Raw genomic sequence first — 22,857 nt, 5'->3', positions numbered from 1 at the left:
CCCCTGCCTGCCTTGACCTGTCGTTTACCTGCCCCTGTTGTTGCAATAAACATTACTTCAACACAGTCTGCACGTGGGTCTTACCTGATTCAGAGTTAACTCTGTGGCAGAGGATATGTTCATTAGAGTTAACTGCACCTCAGATTGCAGCCCAAATAAATGCTTCAGAGTTCAAGTAACAGACACATCTCAACATGTCACGTTTGTCGTATTGATGAGACCAAGGCGCAGAATGATATGAATACATCTTCTTTAATTAACGAAGAACACTACACAAAATAACAAAACAAACTTGATGCTAATACAACAAGTGCTGACATGTAACTACACAGACAGTAACCCACAAAACCAAAATGGAAAATGACAACCTAAATAGAATTCCCAATCAGAGACAATGATAAACAGCTGCCTCTGATTGGGAACCAATTCAGGCCACCATAGACCTACATTACCTAGACATAGAAAAACCCCACAGATATACAACAACCCTAGACAGGGGAAAACTCACGTACCCACCCTCGTCACACCCCGACCTGACCAAAATAATACATAAAACATAGATAACTAAAGTCAGGGCGGGACACAACATCAACTGTTCAGAGGAGACTGTGTGAATCAGGCCTTCATGGTTGGATCGCTGTAAAGAAACCACTACTGAGGGACACCAATAATAAGAAGAGACTTGCTTGGTTAAAGAAACAAAAGCAATGGACATTAGACCGGTGGAAATCTGTACTTTGGTCTGATGATGGGTGCAAACACATGATCTTTGTGAGACGCAGAGTAGGTGAATGGATGGAAGTGAAGACAAATTTTTACCCCAATAACTACTGTGGGATATGCGTCAACAGCAACCTTGGGAAAATCCTTTGCATTATCATAAACAGCAGACTCGTACATTTCCTACATAAGGGACATGGATGGCATTACCCGTATGGTTGATGAGGATCTCCATTTTGCAAATGTAAGGTCCATTACTAGACGTCCCCAAGTGTTATTAAAATACGCCGATGGACTCAGGTTGTGCCCCAGTTCCGGATCTTCCAGGAAGTCATCAAATAAAGTCTCTCGTACAATTTGGTTTCCGTTATATTTATTTATTTTTGGTCATTTTTCCACTGTTCCGGAAGATTCCACCAGATGGCGACTGGTTGCTTAATGAAAATGGACAAAACATCACCAAACGGACATGGCAATTTCTCCTAAATGGAAAAATCTTCGAAGACAAAACTCGGTGAGCACGGGTTTGGCCAAATGGGCTTTATGCCAAGAAACAAGATGGCATCAAGTTCTCAATGCGTTTTGAGTTAAGGCATCCAAGCTACTCAATACTGCCCCTGCAGCCATAAAAAGTTAAGGCCCATTTTCTGAGATTAAAGGTTAAAAACAGTAATAGAGTGCTAATTTGACCGCTTAACATCAAAGTATATGAACCTGTAAGGAAAAAAAGAACCAGCCATTTATCTAACGTAGTTTACGAGAAATCAGTCAATATCAGTTCGGTAATGGTTAAAGAATTATTATGTTTTATAGATCCAGCTGCAGTGGTGTAAGGAAAAAAATAACCAGCAACAGCCTCGTCCATTTGCAATGACGTCAATTAATTAGGAATGTCATAAAAATGACATTTAGAAAAGTCCCAGAATCACAGGACTAGGTGCATTGAAACCTCCTCGGCCCATGGAGACAGACCCTAACTTTTCTGTACAATAGCTCATTCAGGGACCCCGTAGCAACGCCCAGAAAAAGTAGATTTTCAGCACTAATTAAGGTCGCTGCTCGGGCTCCGAATGACCTATCGAGCTGAAACTTGGGATTTGGGGTCGCCTCAGCTAGACCTAGCAAAGTCAGAACTGGACCCGTAGCTAGAATGTGACTATGTGTTTTAACAGCACTTGTGATTTCATGAAAATGTAATATTTTTAGTAATTTAATTTGAATTTGGCGCTCTGCAATCCAGCTGATGTTGACGAAAATGATCCCGGTAACGGGATGGGTGCATCAAGAAGTTAAGTTTTAATTATGGTTAATCCAACCGCGGTGTCAGATTTCAAAATCGCTTTACGGCGAAAGCATACCATGCGATTATCTGAGAACATCGCCCAGCAGACAAATCATTACAAACCGGTACCAGCAAAGTAGAGGAGTTACACAAGTAAGAAATAGAGAAAAAATTAATCACTTACCTTCGATGATCTTCATATGGTTGCACTAACAAGACTCCCATTTACTCAATAAATGTTTGTTTTGTTCGATAAAGTCCCTTTTATATCCAAAAACCTCAGTTTTGTTCAGTAATCCACAGGCTCAAACATAGTCACAACAGGCAGGCGAAAAATCCAAATAGTATCCGTAAACTTTGTAGAAACATTTCAAACGATGTTCATAATCAATCCTCAGGTTGTTTTTAGCCTAAATAATTGATAATATTTCAACCGGACAATAACGTTGTCAGTATAAAAGGTAAACAAGAAAAGGCGCACTCTCGGTCGCCCGCATGAAAAAACTCTGGGACACTGCAGAGTCCACTCATTCAGAGTGGTCTACTCCCTCATTTTTCAGAATACAAGCCTGAAACAATTTCTAAAGACTGTTGACATCTAGTGGAAGCCACAGGAAGAGCAATTTGAGTCCTAAGTCAATGGATACTGTAATGGCATTCAATTGGATGGATTTTGGAAACTTTAGAGTGTTTTCTATCCAAATCTACCAATTATATGCATATCCTAGCCTCTGGGCCTCAGTAGCAGGCAGTTTACTTTCATCCAGAAGTGAAAATAGTGCCCCCTACCCTAGTGAAGTTAAACTGTGAGGAACCAAACCATCACCAAATTAACAGGTGGAAATAAACACCAACGAGCGATGGAGAGGAACCACTATCACTGCCCGGCCATCCCGAGTTCAACGGGCCAGTCAATTGGGCATTTCTGCAGTATATTAGAGCATGTCAAATTCGTGATAGTAAATGCCCATCGTAAGACATCGCAAATGGACAGCCGTGCCAGATTACTTGGTAATCTGAAGCAAAGAGATGCAAATTTAAAAACAAATGTTTTAATGCCTTTAGAGGGGTGCAAGGGGTCCATGGCTGGGTAGGGAGCACCCCCACCCGTGCCCATCCAATAGGGGGCACCCCTGGTCATTTTGGATATTTAAAAAAATATATTGTAAAAAACGACTGAGTCCCACTGCTGTCTTAATGCACCAAATTTGTACTTCCTGTGGCTTCCTATGATCAAACATGACAAATATAACTTTTAGGTTGATTCTGGGCTTAATTTAGTGATATATTTGATATATATATTATCGTTTGGTCATTATAAATGCCATTTGGACATTTCTTATGCCATTTGGACATGGTTTACTGACTTTTGGGTTTGGAAGCCGACTTCCTATGATCATATATGGCAAATGGACATAACATCCTGATTTGGTACATTCAATACTTATGTGTGGCATTGGGACATTAGTTATGCCATCTGGCCATGGTTCACTGACTTTTTGGTTCAGAAGCCGACTTCCAATGAACATATATTGCAAATGGACAATACATAGGCCTAATGGACAAACACAATAAAATAAGACATATGTATGTGCATACGGTTATTACATATGTATAATTGACCAAAAAAATAAATAAATAGAAAAACAGTCCAAAAATCACTTTTTTAGGGGTTTTAAAATTTTGAAAACGTTTTGAGATTTTCATCATTTTACCCTTGGGTCTTGACTTTGACCATTTTCAATATGAAAATCTTCAGTTGAGCGCGCTCGCCATATTTGTGATTTTGGGTGTATGACACTTGGCATTTCCCATGTTCCACTTGCCAAATGGTTTGGATGAACTGCCTTACATTTGCCCAATGGCAATAAGTTGCCATTTCATGGGGTCTTCCCTTACCTTAGCGAAAACAATGTACTGAGAAAATGTCAATTTGGCTTTTTACCAAATTATCCTGTGTGACAGATCACATATTCACACTGCACACCCTAACTGACAAACAAACTAACTAAAACAAAGGCAAAGTATTCTCATGCTTTGTTGATTTAAAAAAAAGTTTAGACTCAAATTGGCATAAGGGTCTGCTATACAAATTGATGGAAAGTGTTGGGGGAAATACATAGAACATTATAAAATCCATGTACACAAATAAGTGTGAGGTTAAAATGGGCAAAAACACACAAATGCAGCTTAAACCCCACCCTCTTCAACATATATATCAACGAACTAGCGAGGGCACTAGAACAGCCTGCAGCACTCGGTCGCACCCTACTAGAATCTGAAGTCAAATGTCTGCTGTTTGCTGATGTTCTGGTGCTTCTGTCACCAACCAAGGAGGGCCTACAGCAGCACCTAGATATTCTGCACAGATTCTGCCAGACCTGGGCCCTGACTGTAAATCTCAGTAAGACCAAAACAATTCCAAAAAAGGTCCAGTCGCCAGGACCACAAATACACATTCCATCTAGACACTGTTGCCCTAGAGCAAACAAAAAACTGTACATACCTTGGCCTAAACATCAGCGCCACAGGTAATTTCCACAAAGCAGTGAACGATCTGAGAGACAAGACAAGAAGGGCATTCAATGCCATCAAAAGGAACATAAAATTTGACATACCAATTAGGATCTGGCTAAAAATACTTGAATCAGTTATAGAGCCCATTGCCATTTATGGTTGTGAGGTCTGGGGTCCGCTCACCAACCAAGACTTCACAAAATGAGACAAACACCAAATTGAGACTCTGCATGCAGAATTCTGCAAAGATTTCCTCAGTGTACAACATAGAACAGCAAATAATGCATGCAGAGCAGAATTAGGCCGATACCCTTTAATTATCAAAATCCAGAAAAGAGCCGTTCAATTCTACAACCCCCTAAAAGGAAGCAATTCCCAAACCTTCCAGAACAAAGCCATCACCTAAAGAGAAATTAACCTGGAGAAGAGCGCTCTAAGCAAGCTTGTCCTGGGGCTCTGTTCACAAACACAAACACACCCCACAGAGCCCCAACACAGCAACACAATTAGACCCAACCAAATCATGAGAAAACAAAAAGATAATTATTTCCAATGTGTAATGAACAAAAAAACGGAGCAAACTGCCATTTGTCCCTAAACAGAGAGTACACACTGGCAGAATACCTGACCACTGTGACTGACCCAAACTTAAAGAAAGCTTTGACTATGTACAGTGAGCATAGCCTTGCTATTGAGAAAGGCTGCCAAAGGCAGAACTGGCTCTCAAGAGAAGACAGGCTATGTGCACACTACCCACAAAATGTGGAAGGTGGAAACTGAGCTGCACTTCATAACCTCCTGCCAAATGTATGACCATATTAGAGACACATATTTCCCTCAGATTACACAGATCCACAAAGAATTTGAAAATAAACCCGATTTTGATAAACTCCCATTTCTACTGGGTGAAATACCACAGTGTGCCATCACAGCAGCAAGATTTGTGACCTGTTGTCACAAGAAAAGGTCAACCAGTGAAGAACAAACACCATTGCAAATACAACCCATATTTATGCTTATTTATTTTCCCTTATGTACATTAACCATTTGTACATCGTTACTAAACTGGAAATATACATAATATGACATTTGTAATGTGTTTAATGTTTTTGAAACGTCTGTGAGTCATTTTTACTGTTCATTGTTTATTTCACTCTTGTATATTATCTACCTCACTTGCTTTGGCAATGTTAGCATATGTTTCCCATGCCAATAAAGCCCCTTTATTGGCATGGGAGAGGGACAGATATAGAGAGTGAGAGTGAGAGTGAGAGTGAGAGAAAGAGAGATAGAGAGAGAGAGAGAGAGAGAGAGAGAGAGAGAGAGCGAGAGAGAGAGAGAGAGAGAGAGAGAGAGGGACAAAGAAAGAGAGTGAGAGATAGAGAGAGATGGAGAGGCAGAGAGAGAGATAGAGAGAGAGCGAGAGAGAGAGAGAGAGAGAGAGGGACAGAGAGAGAGATGGAGAGGCAGAGAGACAGAGCGAGAGAGAGGGGGGACAGAGAGAGATGGAGAGGCAGAGAGAGAGTGATAGGCAGAGCAAAGGTCAGGATCAGAGCTCCTGCATTTTTCAGCATTTTCTTTAAAAAAGATAGGTTAGGAGTTAGATAAACTTGGATTTTTTGTCAGGAACACATACTGGATTCTACCCTCTTCAACATAACCCCTACTTCAAATCAAAACTTAAAACCCACAACCTCATTTTGGACGGAATTACGGAATCACCTGGAAAGTTCACAACAACCAAGGATTTTTTACCCTATACAGCAAATTCTCTGGAAAACAACAGAAACCTGAAAACACCATCCAACCTGGAACTGAGTGAGTAATGTTTAGTCTGAAACAATATTTTATTTCCAAAAGCCAAGAAGAAAAATACACAACATTACTTTATAAGGACTGAATTCTAACATAATTCTGCCAAGCTTGATACAGCTTCAACTAGCACTGACGTGTCAAGTGAGAGGTGTCAAAGCTCATTAGCCCAACAATGGCAGGAGAGTCACACAGTCTACCCCAACCAAATGGAGAGGCCTTAGAAGCTCCCTCCCGCTGTTCAGAGGTAATTAAAATACAGTACCCTTTGCATGTAAAGAATGATAAGGCAAGAAAAGACCACAAGAAGAAGCTCCTTATGGAAAATCAAGAGACACTTTTTGCTGACTATTACAAAAATGGGAACATCAGCAACCTCATCTTCCACACAAACCATCCCCTGGCATGGCACAGTGCTATATTAGCACACTACCCCTTTGTTACGAGAGGGGGGATTAACGAGGGGTGGAAACTCAGAATACTTGATAACGAGGACTCTGAGTTAAGTAATATAAATATCTATAAATCCGGATCAGTAATGGTACAGAATAACCACAAACAGTTTCAGCTGGACTTTCACCTAATCAAAGAATTAGCCCAGCAGGAGAAGCTCTGCCTTGATAATGATACCCCCACACAGAGCGGGTCAGACCAGACCTCTTCATTATGTAACCCCACAGATGAGCAACCCCCAGTGGAGAGTCAACCTCCCAGCACAGATTACCACTCCCTCATTGAAATGAAGGACAAATTCACCCAGCTGGAGGTAAGACAGGTGGAGCTGGAACAGCAGGTGATTACACTTCAGTCAGCGCAGACCCAGACAACAGTCCAGCACAACAACAGCCCCTTAACCAGACCCGGAGAGCTGGAGGTGGACAGAGACATATCTGCACTTTGGACAGTGGTGAGACAAATACAACAGGAGAAAGAGGAGCAGAACAGAGCACTAGAGGAGAGTATCAGACTGCTGGTGGAGGAGAGGTTGAGGGGGATGGAGGAGAAGTTGATGGGGACGGCGTGTGACAGAGAACAACCCACTAGAGAGGTGGCCACCCCCACAGAGAAGCCAGCAGAACAGCCCACTTCAGCACCCAACAAAAGTCTCGACACCACAGCAGAACAGTCCACACCAGACCCTGAACATAGAGTCGACACCACAGCAGAACAGTCCACACCAGACCCTGACCATAGAGTCGAAATCACAGCAGAACAGACAAATGAAGAACCCCAAGCCCAGAGGCTCTCACCCCCTCTGAGCACCCCCCCTGTCAGCCACCCTGATAGCCCTTTTGACAACCCCCCCACACCCACTGAGGACAAACACAAGACACAGATTGTACTACTTATGGACTCAAATGGGAAATATATAGAAGAAAAAAAACTTTTTCCCAAACACAGTGTGTCTAAACTCTGGTGTCCAAACACCCAGCGTGCCCTCGACCTTCTGTCTGAGGCCAAACTAGGCTCACCCAGCCACATAATAATACACACAGGCACAAACGACCTGAGAGCACTGCAGGAAAGAGTGGCCACAGCACTGAAGAGAGTGATTGAAAAGGCTTCTTCTACTTTCCCCAACGCACAAGTGGTTATCTCCACCCTGCTACCACGAAAAGACTTCCACCCTGCCACAATACAGCGGGTAAATGCAAGTATTTCCCGTGACTGTGCCTCAAAACCAAACGTTTTCCTGGCCCACCACTCCACCCTGGACTTGAACAGCCTCTATGACCAGGTCCACCTCTACAAGGCAGCAGTGCCCACCTTTGCCCGAACTCTAAAGGACATCGCTCTCAAACGTATCCCCAACACTTCACACAGGAGCAACAGATCAATAGACACCCCATCCAGACCAGCGAGACACCCTCCCAGATCTGCAGGACCCCCCCCTGGACCTACACATAGAGGACCCACGCCAAGAGGAATTACATCCAGACCACAGTACACCCAGACACATCCACACCCCCACCCCAACCAATCAACACCCCCCCACGTCAACCATGCCCACACCCCATTTAGGCCCACCCAGGTCAGACCTATGCCACTCCTGCCCACCCCATGCACCCCACCCCCGCAAAGAGGGCCTCAACATGGAAGCCACACATACGCCCAGGTAGTGAGCGGGCAAACAGTCCCAACCCCCACTCTCACACTCGCCGAAGCCAATGGCATGTACCAGATGCTCAGCAGGCTCTGCTCACACTTACTGGCCTGAGGCCAAACCACGACCAACAACATTGGACACTCTATGGAACAAAAAGCCTTCACTATATTATCATGGAATATCCAAGGCCTGAGGTCATCTGCCTTTGGCCTAAAGAGCAGAAACCCGGACTTCACCAAAGAAATCGGTAATACAGACATTGTCATCCTGCAAGAAACCTGGTATAGAGGAGACGGACCCACTGGTTGCCCTCTAGGTTACAGAGAGCTGGTAGTCCCATCCACCAAACTACCAGGTGTGAAACAGGGAAGGGACTCAGGGGGTATGCTAATTTGGTATAGAGCAGACCTAACTCACTCCATTAAATTAATCAAAACAGGAACATTTTACATTTGGCTAGAAACTCAAAAGGAAATTATCCTAACAGAGAAAAATGTCCTCCTGTGTGCTACCTATATCCCCCCACTAGAATCCCCATATTTTAATGAAGACAGCTTCTCCATCCTGGAGGGGGAAATCAATCATTTCCAGGCCCAGGGACATGTACTAGTCTGTGGCGACCTAAATGCCAGAACCGGACAAGAACCTGACACCCTAAGCACACAGGGGGACAAACACCTGCCTGGAGGTGACAGCATTCCCTCCCACATATGCCCCCCTAGGCACAACTATGACAACATAACCAACAAAAACGGGTCACAACTCCTGCAGCTCTGTCGCACGCTGGGTATGTACATAGTCAACGGTAGGCTTCGAGGGGACTCCTATGGTAGGTACACCTATAGCTCATCTCTTGGCAGTAGTACTGTAGACTACTTTATCACCGACCTCAACCCAGAGTCTCTCAGAGCGTTCACAGTCAGCCCACTGACACCCCTATCAGACCACAGCAAAATCACAGTCTACTTAAACAGAGCAATAATCAATCATGAGGCATCAAAGCCAAAGGAACTGAGTAACATTAAGAAATGCTATAGATGGAAGGAATGCAGTTTGGAAACCTACCAAAAAACAATTAGGCAACAACAAATTCAATCCCTTTTAGACAATTTCCTGGGTAAAACGTTCCGCTGTAATAGTGAAGGTGTAAACTTGGCAGTAGAAAATCTTAACAGTATATTTGACCTCTCAGCTTCCCTATCAAATCTAAAAATCTCAAATAGAAAACCGAAGAAAATTAACAATAATGACAAATGGTTTGATGAAGAATGCAAAAATCTAAGAAAGAAATTGAGAAACCTGTCCAACCAAAAACATAGAGACCCGGAAAACCTGAGTCTACGCCTTCACTATGGTGAATCACTAAAACAATACAGAAATACACTACGGAAAAAGAAGGAACAGCATGTCAGAAATCAGCTCAATGCAATTGAAGAATCCATAGACTCTAACCACTTCTGGGAAAATTGGAAAACACTAAACAAACAACAACAAGAAGAATTATCTATCCAAAATGGAGATGTATGGGTAAACCACTTCTCCAATCTTTTTGGCTCTATAACAAAGAATAAAGAGCAAAAACATATACATGATCAAATACAGATCTTAGAATCATCTATTAAAGACTACCAGAACCCACTGGATTATCCAATTACATTGAATGAGTTACAGGACAAAATAAAAACCCTCCAACCCAAAAAGGCCTGTGGTGTTGATGGTATCCTCAATGAAATGATCAAATATACAGACAACAAATTCCAATTGGCTATACTAAAACTCTTTAACATCATACTTAGCTCTGGCATCTTCCCCAATATTTGGAACCAAGGACTGATCACCCCAATCCACAAAAGTGGAGACAAATTTGACCCCAATAACTACCGTGGAATATGTGTCAACAGTAACCTTGGGAAAATCCTCTGCATTATTATTAACAGCAGACTCGTACATTTCCTCAATGAAAACAATGTACTGAGCAAATGTCAAATTGGCTTTTTACCAAATTACCGTACAACAGACCATGTATTCACCCTGCACACCCTAATTGACAACCAAACAAACCAAAACAAAGGCAAAGTCTTCTCATGCTTTGTTGATTTCAAAAAAGCCTTCGACTCAATCTGGCATGAGGGTCTGCTATACAAACTGATGGAAAGTGGTGTTGGGGGTAAAACATACGACATTATAAAATCCATGTACACAAACAACAAGTGTGCGGTTAAAATTGGCAAAAAACACACACATTTCTTCACACAGGGTCGTGGGGTTAGACAGGGATGCAGTTTAAGCCCCACCCTCTTCAACATATATATCAACGAATTGGCGCGGGCACTAGAAAAGTCTGCAGCACCCGGCCTCCCCCTGCTAGAATCCGAAGTCAAATGTCTGCTGTTTGCCGATGATCTGGTGCTTCTGTCACCAACCAAGGAGGGCCTACAGCAGCACCTAGATCTTATGTACAGATTCTGTCAGACCTGGGCCCTGACAGTAAATCTCAGTAAGACCAAAATAATGGTGTTCCAAAAAAGGTCCAGTCACCAGGACCACAAATACAAATTCAATCTAGACACTGTTGCCCTAGAGCACACAAAAAACTATACATACCTTGGCCTAAACATCAGCGCCACAGGTAACTTCCACAAAGCTGTGAACGATCTGAGAGACAAGGCAAGAAGGGCATTCTATGCCATCAAAAGAAACATAAATTTCAACATACCAATTAGGATTTGGCTAAAAATACTTGAATCAGTCATAGAGCCCATTGCCCTTTATGGTTGTGAGGTCTGGGGTCCGCTCACCAACCAAGACTTCACAAAATGGGACAAACACCAAATTGAGACTCTGCACGCAGAATTCTGCAAAAATATCCTCCGTGTACAACGTAGAACACCAAATAATGCATGCAGAGCAGAATTAGGCCGATACCCACTAATTATCAAAATCCAGAAAAGAGCCGTTAAATTCTACAACCACCTAAAAGGAAGTGATTCACAAACCTTCCATAACAAAGCCATCACCTACAGAGAGATGAACCTGGAGAAGAGTCCCCTAAGCAAGCTGGTCCTGGGGCTCTGTTCACAAACACAAACACACCCTACAGAGCCCCAGGACAACAGCACAATTAGACCCAACCAAATCATGAGAAAACAAAAAGATAATTACTTGACACATTGGAAAGAATTAACAAAAAAACAGAGCAAACTAGAATGCTATTTGGCCCTAAACAGAGAGTACACAGCGGCAGAATACCTGACCACTGTGACTGACCCAAAATTAAGGAAAGCTTTGACTATGTACAGACTCAGTGAGCATAGCCTTGCTATTGAGAAAGGCCGCCGTAGGCAGACATGGCTCTCAAGAGAAGACAGGCTATGTGCTCACTGCCCACAAAATGAGGTGGAAACTGAGCTGCACTTCCTAACCTCCTGCCCAATGTATGACCATATTAGAGAGACATATTTCCCTCAGATTACACAGATCCACAAAGAATTCGAAAACAAATCCAAATTTGAAAAACTCCCATATCTACTGGGTGAAATTCCACAGTGTGCCATCACAGCAGCAAGATTTGTGACCTGTTGCCACGAGAAAAGGGCAACCAGTGAAGAACACACATTGTAAATACAACCCATATTTATGCTTATTTATTTTATCTTGTGTCCTTTAACCATTTGTACATTGTTAAAACACTGTATATATATATATAATATGACATTTGTAATGTCTTTACTGTTTTGAAACCTCTGTATGTGTAATGTTTACTGTTAATTTTTGTTGTTTTTCACTTTATATTTTCACTTTGTATGTTGTCTACCTCACTTGCTTTGGCAATGTTAACACATGTTTCCCATGCCAATAAAGCCCTTGAATTGAATTGAATTGAATTGAGTGAGAGAGAGAGAGAGAGAGAGAGAGAGAGAGAGAGAGAGAGAGAGATGAAGAGGCAGGGAGAGAGAGAGAGAGAGAGAGAAAGAGAGGGGGGAGAGGGAGGGACAGAGAGAGAGAGGGAGTGGCAGAGAGAGAGAGAGATGGAGAGGTAGAGAGAGAGAGAGCGAGAGAGAGAGAGAGAGAGAGGGACAGAGAGAGATGGGGAAGTGTGAGGGATTTCAGGGACAACTCTGTCACAGACAGGCGTGTGATTGGACCAAAATAATCAGTAAGTCATACATAAGGTCCATGTATCATAGTTCACAAGAGAAGACACTGTTGCCTCTATATACAGGCACTTTCCCAGGAGCCTCTGGCACTTCCAATGATGTGATACAAAGTGACATGATACACTCATTCATAAAGACAGCATGCTGGCTTCTACAGTACTGTATGCTCCTTCACTTTATTCCAACACAACTACAGGCATGCTGCACACACACACACACACACACACACACACACACACACACACACACACACACACACACACACACACACACACACACACACACACACACACACACACACACACACACATACACAAACACACCCCCCACACACACACACACATCCCCACACACACACACATCCACACACACACTCACACACACATCCCCACACACACACACACATCCCCACACACACACACATCCACACACACACTCACACACACATCCCCACACACACACATCCCCACACACACACACACACATCCCCACACACACACACATCCCCACACACACACACACACACACACATCCACACACACACACACACACACACACACACACACACACACATCCACACACACACACATCCCCAAACACACACACATCCCCAAACACACACACACACACATCCCCAAACATCCCAACACAGACACATCCCCAAACCCACACACACATCCTAACACACACACACATCCCCAAACACACACACATCCCCAAACACACACACACACATACACACACATCCCAACACACACACATCCCCAAACACACAAACACACACATCCCCAAACACACACACACACACACACAAACACACACACACACTCACAAACATACAAGACACAAATACACTAACAAACACATCCACACACACAAACACGCACAAAAACACACAGACACTCACACACACACTCACTGACCTGGCATCAGGCTATTGAAGGCCACAGTCCTCTGGCCCACAAAGTCTCGTCCGATGGGGTCATGGTCCCAAACGAGGAAACGCACCAGAGCCACCTCCGCCATGTGGAGGGTAAAGGACAGGTTCTCCTCCCACACGGGGTTAAAACCTGGACAACACACACTGTGTCAGAGCACACACACACACACGCACTCACACACACACTCACACACACACTCACTCACACACACACTCACACACATACTCTCACACACACGCACACATACTCTCACACACACACTCTCTCACACACACACACACACACACACACACACACACACACACACACACACACACACATGCACACATGCACACGCATGCATGCACTCACACACAAACACACACACACACACCCAAGCATGCCTCAACTATGTTTGGGGCATATGCAAAGGGTACTGTCTCTGTGGGAACACACACTCACAACAGGATCTAACAAACTGAGTGACCAATACAACATTGATTCAAGTCCAAAAGTCATGTGTCTATGGTGTGTTTGGCCCAGTACTGCCCTGTTGCCTGTCATCTATGCTTAGAATAGATGACTGGGTCTGGGTGGCAGGTCACAGTCACACTGACTCTCACACACAGAGAGAGAGGAGGGCTCAGCAGGGAGAGAGAAGAGGGTTCAGCAGGAAGAGAGAGAGAGAGGAGGGTTCAACAGGAGGAGAGAGAGGAGGGTTCAGCAGGAGGAGAGAGAGGAGGGTTCAGCAGGAGGAGAGAGAGGAGGGTTCAGCAGGGAGAGAGAGGAGGGTTCAGCAGGGAGAGAGAGGAGGGTTCAGCAGGGAGAAAGAGGAGGGTTCAGCAGGGAGAGAGAGAGGAGGGCTCAGCAGGGAGAGAGAGGAGGGTTCAGCAGGGAGAGAGAGAGAGAGGAGGGTTCAGCAGGGAGAGAGAGAGGGGAGGGTTCATCAGGGAGAGAGAGAGAGAGAGGAGGGTTCAGCAGGGAGAGAGGAGGGTTCAACAGGGAGAGACAGGAAGGTTCAGCAGGGAGAGAGAGGAGGGTTCAGCAGGGAGAGAGAGAGAAGTGTTCAGCAGGGAGAGAGAGGAGGGTTCAGCAGGGAGAGAGAAGAGGGTTCAGCAGGGAGAGAGAGAAAGGAGGGTTCAGCAGGGAGAGAGGGGGGGAGGGTTCAGCAGGGAGAGAGGAGGGTTCAGCAGGGAGAGAGAAAGAGAGAGATAGAGAGAGAGAGGAGGGAAAGGTTATGGATGTCTGGAGGTGGTGGTGGTACTATTAGATCACTGTGTGGAGGCACTGATCCATGACATGGTGCAGAGATGACTTGACTGAATGTCATATATGGTTCTATGGATGAGTGAAGTGTCTGTATGATAAATTGTATAGTGTGCATATGTGTGTGTGTTTTACCGTTGTCGTCCACTACTCGAGTTTGCTCCTTGCAGCAGTCCACTGGCAGGCCGATGATCTCCACCTCTACAAACGGGTCAATGATCTGAAGCAGAAGAGGGAACAGAGTTACAGCAGCATTGGAGCTTAGCAACACTATGCTAACAGGTGGCAACACATTTATAAGCCAAAGAGATTATTGAGCAAACTATCCATTATGTTGGCAGAGAATGAGTCTGTGTGTGTACCTCTCCCCGGTCCCCCAACATAGAGTCTGGTGGTTTGGGAAGCTGCTGTCCACTGATGATCTTCAGCACCAACTGTTTCTTGGGGTAGGCAGGGAGGGGGTCGTCACTGAACGGGTTGAACGAGCCTGAAGGAGTAAAACAACCAATTAGAACAGTACTACGACAGAATGCATCCTCAATAGTCTAGACAACCAATTAGAACAGTACTATGACAGAATGCATCCACAATAGTCTAGAATCACATCAACTCCTCATCTCTCTCTGTGTGTGTGTGTGCGTGTGCGTGTGCGTGTGCGTGTGTGTGTGTGTGTATGTGTGTGTGTGTGTGTGTGTGTGTGTGTGTGTGTGTGTGTGTGTGTGTGTGTGTGTGTGTATGTGTGTGTGTGTGTGTGTATCAGTACCTTTACACATGGGTGGAGGTTTGAGGGCGTAGCCACAGCCACCGTTCACCATGAACTTGGCTCTGTTGAGCTGCATCATCCGACCCTCTGTCTGGTAGTTCAGAGCCACTGAGGAAAACACATTTAGGACACATTTATCAGTCTGTTCATCCTCTGAACAAATACACACAGGGGTTCTGTCTGTGGGGAGGTGTGGTGGAGAATATGGCTGAAATCACAGACAGACAGACAGACAGACAGACAGACAGAGAATGTCTTCCACTGATGGTCTGTGCACAACACAACTAGACCGAGAAATTTGAGCTCAATGAACGTGGCAACGATCCCACCACAGGACACGGTGTTAAGGAGGAAAACACAGAAAAGGAAAGGTCCTCAATGGGTCCTGGCAATCAGAAGTTATTCTTTTTTTTTTTTACCCCTTTTTTCTCCCCAATTTCGTGGTATCCAATTGTTGTAGTAGGCCTCCCGGGTGTCTCATTGCTACAACTCCCGTACAGGCTCGGGAGAGACGAAGGTTGAATGTCATGCGTCCTCCGATACACAACCCAACCAGCCGTACTGCTTCTTAACACAGCGCGCATCCAACCCGGAAGCCAGCCGCACCAATGTGTCAGAGGCTACACCGTGCACGTGGCAACCTTGGCTAGCGGGCACTGCGCCCGGCCCGCCACAGGAGTCGCGATGAGACAGGGAGATCCCTACCGACCAATCCCGCGACCGGGAGAGAGAGAGAAAGAGCGAGAGAGAAAGAGAGAGACAGTGGGCCATCACAGCATAAATATTTGGGAACTATATATAGACATAATATGACATTTGAAATGTCTCTATTCCTTTGAAACTTTTGTGAGTGTATTGTGTACTGTTACAGAGACAGAGAGAGAGAGAGAGAGAGAGAGAGAGAGAGAGAGAGAGAGAAGCTGAGACAGAGACAGAGAGAGAGAGAGCGAGAGAGAGAGAGAAGCTGAGACAGAGACAGAGAGAGAGAAAGAGAGAGAGAGAGAGGGGGGGGGCAGTCAAGAGGACTGGGGGAGTGGGGGTAGATAGGGCAATTTTGTTCTAGCTAAAAATACTTGAATCAGTTATAGAGCCCATTGCCCTTAATGGTTTTGAGTTCTGGGGTCCTCTCACCAACCAACAATTCACAAAATGGGGCAAACACCAAATCGAGACCCTGCATGCAAAAATATCCTCTGTGTACAACGTAAAACACCAAATAATGCATGCAGAGCAGAATTAGGCCGATATCCGCTAATTATCAAAATCCTAATAATTCTACAACTAATTCTACAACTACCTAAAAGGAAGTGATTCCCAAACCTTCCAGAACAAATCGCCTACAGAGAAATTACCTGTAGAAGAGTCCCCTAAGCAAGCTGGTCCTGGGGCTCTGTGGGGTGTGATTGTGTTTGTGAACAGAGCCCCAGGACAGCAACACAATTAGACCCAACCAAATCATGAGAAAACAAAAAGATAATTACTTGACACATTGGAAAGAATTAACAAAAAACACAGCAAACTATAATCCATTTTGGCCAAAACAGAGAGTACACAGTGGCTGAATACCTGACCACTGTGACTGACCCAAACTTAAGGAAAGCTTTGGCTATGTACAGACTCAGTGAGCATAGCCTTGCTACTGAGAAAGGCTGCCGTAGGCAGACATGGCTCTCAAGAGAAGACAGGTTATGTGCACACTACCCACAAAAAAATATATATATCTACTTCACTTGCTTTGGCAATGTTAACATATGTTTCCCATGCCAATAAAGCCCCTTGAATTGTATTGAGAGGACTGGGGGAGAGAGAGAGGCAGTGAAGAGGACTGGGGGGGAGAGAGAGAGAGAGAGAGAGAGAGAGAGAGAGAGAGAGAGAGAGAGAGAGAGAGAGAGAGAGAGAGATATAATGACTGGGGGAGAGAGGGAGAGAGAGAGAGAGAGAGAGAGAGAGAGAGAGAGAGAGAGAGAGAGGCAGTGAAGAGGACTGGGGGGAGAGAGAGAGAGAGAGAGAGAGAGAGAGAGAGAGAGAGAATGACTGGGAGAGAGAGAGAGGGGGGGGGGACTGGAGGAGAGAGAGAGAGAGAGGAGGACTGGGGGAGAGAGAGAGGATGAGGACTGGATGAGGAGGTAGATGGCCGGGCAGAGATAAATACAGTATTTTTTTGTATTTGTTTATTTTTATAAAAATATTTAATGCCATTTTTTTTTACTTAACAAGTATCAGCAAAACATGACAATAAGATTGTTCAGACGTGATGTTTCTTACCCAGCTGACAGCCCACATTCCAGTAGAGCTGAGGGTTGAAGTTGGACGAGTCTATACGGTAGGCTGAGGGGTAGATTCTAGACAGCTGTCGCTGGTTGAAACACAGGAAGCGCTCAGCTCTGTGGTTCACTAGCTGCTGGGCACGAGTCTCACTGAACGACAGAACATTCCCAGGAGTACCTGACAGACGAAAGGAGAGAGGGATGAGAGAGGAAATGAGGAGAGGAAAGGGCTGAGCAATGAATGTAAAATGAGATGGATGAATGAAAGAGAGAGAGGGTATGGAAGTGAGAAGGAGAATAAGGAGAGAGAGAGAGAGAGAGAGAGACAGAGAGACTGAATGGGGTGGGATAGAGTGAAAGAGAGAGAGGGAGTGGGAGTGGCAATGAGAGGGGAGATAGGGATAGAGAGAGAGCCTGATGGGTGGGATGGGGATTGTTTTTGGATTGGTTAAGGGCTTAGCAGAGAGAGATAATGTCTTTAAGAGTGTGTGTTTTCTTACTGTCGTCCAGTCCCTCCTGAGAGGCCACAGAGTTAGTGAAAACAACCAGGTCTGACAGATCTCTACTCAGCTTCATCGTCTTCCTTTTCCTCCCTCCCCTACAGCAAGATGAAACCACAGAAAGAGTATGAAGGAGGAAGGAGAGGTAGAATGGAGGAAGAGGCATAGAGCAGAATGGATAAAGAGAGAGTACAATGGATAGAATTGAGAAAGTAGGACGGAAAGACACGCACAGTGACAACAGCATGTGAAGTAAAGTGGAGTGTCCATCAAAGTGACAGTTTACACCCTACAGAATCACAGTTTACACCCCACAGAATCACAGTTTACACTCCACAGAATCACAGTTTACACCCCACAGAATCACAGTTTACACCCCACAGAATCACAGTTTACACTCCACAGAATCACAGTTTACACCCCACAGAATCACAGTTTACACCCCACAGAATCACAGATTACACCCCACAGAATCACAGTTTACACCCCACAGAATCACAGATTACACCCCACAGAATCACAGTTTACACCCCACAGAATCACAGATTACACCCCACAGAATCACAGTTTACACCCCACAGAATCACAGATTACACCCCACAGAATCACAGTTTACACCCCACAGTGTCACAGTTTACACCCCACAGAATCACAGTTTACACCCCACAGAATCACAGATTACACCCCACAGAATCACAGTTTACACCCCACAGAATCACAGTTTACACCCCACAGAATCACAGTTTACACCCCACAGAATCACAGATTACACCCCACAGAATCACAGTTTACACCCCACAGAATCACAGATTACACCCCACATAATCACAGTTTACACCCCACGGTGTCACAGTTTACACCCCACAGAATCACAGTTTACACCCCACAGAATCACAGTTTACACCCCACAGAGTCACAGTTTACACCCCACAGAGTCACAGTTTACACCTCACAGAATCACAGGTTACACCCCACAGAATCACAGGTTACACCCCACAGAATCACAGGTTACACCCCACAGAATCACAGTTTACACCCCACAGAATCACAGATTACACCCCACAGAATCACAGTTTACAGGGAAACACCTTATACAGACCAGATCAAACAGCTTTCATTGACACACTAAAGGGATATGGAGGCAGGCCAACAGCACACACACACACACACACACACACAGGAAGAGCCTTACATCCATCTTGACTGTTCCTGAAGATACGTACATAATGTAATAACATTTCACACTTTACACACACACATGATCGACTATTAGAAGAAGATGGGACACACACAGACAGGGCACTTCAAAGTCTGGTTACGGTCAATAAATAGACACTTAGGGCACTTCAAAGAAGATTAAGGGTGCGTATAAAGGGTTTAGGGCCCTTCAAATACATGAGTGGAAGTTGCTCCAGGCTGCAGCTTGCTGTTCTGTCAGGTAAAGCAGGATTTGAGCTGACCGAACAGAAGAACCTAACTCACTAATCCTAATTTAAAATCCATGCATGTAGTTTCACTATGACATAACACATGATTTATGTGTGCATGTTTGAAGTTCTCCATGCAAATCTCAAGGTGGGAGTCAGCAATGAGCATGGGTCAGTATGACAAGAGAGCTATTGAGAGCTGACCTGGTGATCTGTCCTCCCGCCTCTTTCCCAGAGGTCTCCTGTCCTTCCTCCTCTCCATCGGTACTCTGGGACTTCAGCCTGGATTTAGAGTGTCTCTGCAGGAGGAGGAAAACACACACACACACACACACACATTTTCAGATACTTCCCATTAGCATTGCCCATGCCCATACATGTAGCAGTCATTGTCCTACATTTAGCGGTCTGACATTTAGCAGTCCTACATTTAACAGTTCTACATTTAACAGTTCTACATTTAACAGTTCTACATTTAACAGTCCTACATTTAGCAGTCTGACATTTAGCAGTCTGACATTTAGCAGTCTGACATTTAGCAGTCTGACATTTAGCAGTCCTACATTTAACAGTCCTACATTTAGCAGTCTGACATTTAGCAGTCTGACATTTAGCAGTCTGACATTTAGCGGTCCTACATTTAGCAGTCTGACATTTAGCAGTCTGACATTTAACAGTCCTACATTTAGCAGGCTGACATTTAGCAGTCTGACATTTAGCAGTCTGACATTTAGCAGTCTGACATTTAGCAGTCTGACATTTAGCGCTCTGACATTTAGCAGTCTGACATTTAGCAGTCTGACATTTAGCGCTCTGACATTTAGCAGTCTGACATTTAGCGGTCCTACATTTAGCAGTCTGACATTTAGCAGTCTGACATTTAGCAGTCTGACATTTAGCGCTCTGACATTTAGCAGTCTGACATTTAGCGGTCCTACATTTAGCAGTCTGACATTTAGCGCTCTGACATTTAGCAGTCTGACATTTAGCGGTCCTACATTTAGCAGTCTGACATTTAGCAGTCTGACATTTAGCAGTCCTACATTTAGCAGTCTGACATTTAGCAGTCTGACATTTAGCAGTCTGACATTTAGCGCTCTGACATTTAGCAGTCTGACATTTAGCGGTCCTACATTTAGCAGTCTGACATTTAGCAGTCTGACATTTAGCAGTCCTACATTTAGCAGTCTGACATTTAGCAGTCTGACATTTAACAGTCCTACATTTAACAGTCCTACATTTAGCAGTCTGACATTTAGCAGTCTGACATTTAACAGTCTGACATTTAGAAGTCTGACATTTAACAGTCTGACATTTAGCAGTCTGACATTTAGCAGTCTGACATTTAGCAGTCTGACATTTAGCAGTCTTACATTTAGCAGTCTTACATTTAGCAGTCTGACATTTAGCAGTCTGACATTTAGCATGTGATTCTGCCCACTCAAAACATAAGCTACTAGTGGTGTGCGTGTGCGTGTGTGTGTGTGTGTGTGTGTGTGGTAGAGGAAGAGGTAGCATAACATATCTATTAAAGTTCAAGTGGAGGAGTGGAGGATAATGTTGTCAGTAATTACAGTCTTTAGGCTGCTCAGTGGGTAGTACAGACAGTGCACACACACACCACTAGTTGCAACATGTATGACTGTTAACATGAAAAAAACATTTCCTGTGGAGGGGATTAGCAACAGCGTGACACACAGACACACACACACACACACACAATTAAAAATTTCCGATTGTCCCTAAATAAGTAACGCAATATTAATTAAATCTATCTGAGACTGGACCAATGTAAGAGAGAGGGAGATGAGACATGAGAAGTGCTCTTCAAGGAAAATAAACACACACAGACAGACAGACAGACAGACAGACAGACAGACAGACAGACAGACAGACAGACAGACAGACAGACAGACAGACAGACAGACAGACAGTTAGCAGGGCATCCTTCAGCCTCACAAACTGGACCCTGTGTCAATAGATCATTATCCTGACTTCTAAGGCTCGCCATCTAAACGCCATCACTAGAAAACCAATGGTTTAGTTTTAAATAGAAAGGACTTTTCCCATTGACAGACCTGAGACAGTACAAACATTGTTGAGTTACGATCTGGACATTGTGGACAAAGATATTTGTCAAGCAATAGGACATATTGATGTCTGTAACGGACAAAGATGATAGTGAAAGAGCAGAGATGATCTCACCTTTTGCTTGATGTTGCTGATGAATGATCGACTTTGGGATTTTTTAAGTCCCTCTTTGGGATTCTAGAGGCACAAAAAAATGTTGACAAGATGAGCTGAGAGACTAGTGCTGTAAACACCTTTTATATTCATATACTGTCCATACACACCCCGTCCTGTAAAACTACTGCTGTACTGTCCATACACACCCCGTCCTGTAAAACTACTGCTGTACTGTCCATACACACCCCGTCCTGTAAAACTACTGCTGTACTGTCCATACACACCCCGTCCTGTAAAACTACTGCTGTACTGTCCATACACACCCCGTCCTGTAAAACTACGGCTGTACACACCATTATATCTTGATTTTTTATTTTATCCTGCAACTCCCCACCGGGCTCGGGAGAAGTGAATGTCGAGTCATGTGTCCTCCAAAAGAAATGATATGCCAAACCGCACTTCTGAAACCTCTACACGATGGGTGTCGCTAAACCGGGACGGTTGATGCTAACGTGAGCTAATGTAACTAGAATGACGTTGTATATAATAGCCAACTTTCCGGGACATAGACATGTCTTATATGGGCAGAAAGATGAAATTCTTGTTAATCTAACAGTAGTGTACAATTTACAGTAGCTATTACAGTGAGAAAATACCATGCTATTGTTTGAGGACAGTGCACAACAACAAAACACTTTTATCATAGAAACTGGTTTGATACATTCACCTCTGAAGGTAAATAATGTATTTGCATTCAGAAATCTTGCTCTGATTTGTCATCCTGAGGGTCCCAGAGATAGAATGTAGCATAGTTTTGTTTGATAAAATACATTTTTATGTTCAAATGTAGCTCCCCAGGGGTGCGTGCTCAGTCCTCTCCTGTACTCCCTGTTCACCCACGACTGCATGGCCAGGCACGACTCCAACACCAT

At 44.2% G+C, this 22,857-nt stretch overlaps 1 protein-coding gene across 4 annotated transcripts in view; it reads right to left on the bottom strand.

The window, feature by feature from the left end:
• The window catches only part of LOC110507225 (1-phosphatidylinositol 4,5-bisphosphate phosphodiesterase eta-1-like), a 147,662-nt gene that overhangs the window by 8,518 nt on the left and 116,287 nt on the right, over positions 1–22,857 (bottom strand). For all 4 annotated transcript variants that reach the window (XM_036964769.1, XM_036964771.1, XM_036964772.1 and 1 more), the window contains 8 exons: positions 21,944–22,006; positions 19,943–20,037; positions 18,312–18,409; positions 17,810–17,989; positions 15,545–15,652; positions 15,144–15,268; positions 14,917–15,001; positions 13,519–13,665 (listed from right to left, as the gene is read on the bottom strand). In XM_036964769.1, the coding sequence (XP_036820664.1) occupies positions 13,519–13,665; positions 14,917–15,001; positions 15,144–15,268; positions 15,545–15,652; positions 17,810–17,989; positions 18,312–18,409; positions 19,943–20,037; positions 21,944–22,006 (901 nt within the window). The remainder of the gene's footprint in view (positions 1–13,518; positions 13,666–14,916; positions 15,002–15,143; positions 15,269–15,544; positions 15,653–17,809; positions 17,990–18,311; positions 18,410–19,942; positions 20,038–21,943; positions 22,007–22,857) is intronic.

This window comes from Oncorhynchus mykiss, chromosome 27 (genome assembly GCF_013265735.2).
Source record: "Oncorhynchus mykiss isolate Arlee chromosome 27, USDA_OmykA_1.1, whole genome shotgun sequence".
Classification (NCBI taxonomy): domain Eukaryota; kingdom Metazoa; phylum Chordata; class Actinopteri; order Salmoniformes; family Salmonidae; genus Oncorhynchus; species Oncorhynchus mykiss.
The sequence above is the reverse complement of the archived record's forward strand: the minus strand, read 5'-3'. Positions and strand labels throughout refer to the sequence as shown.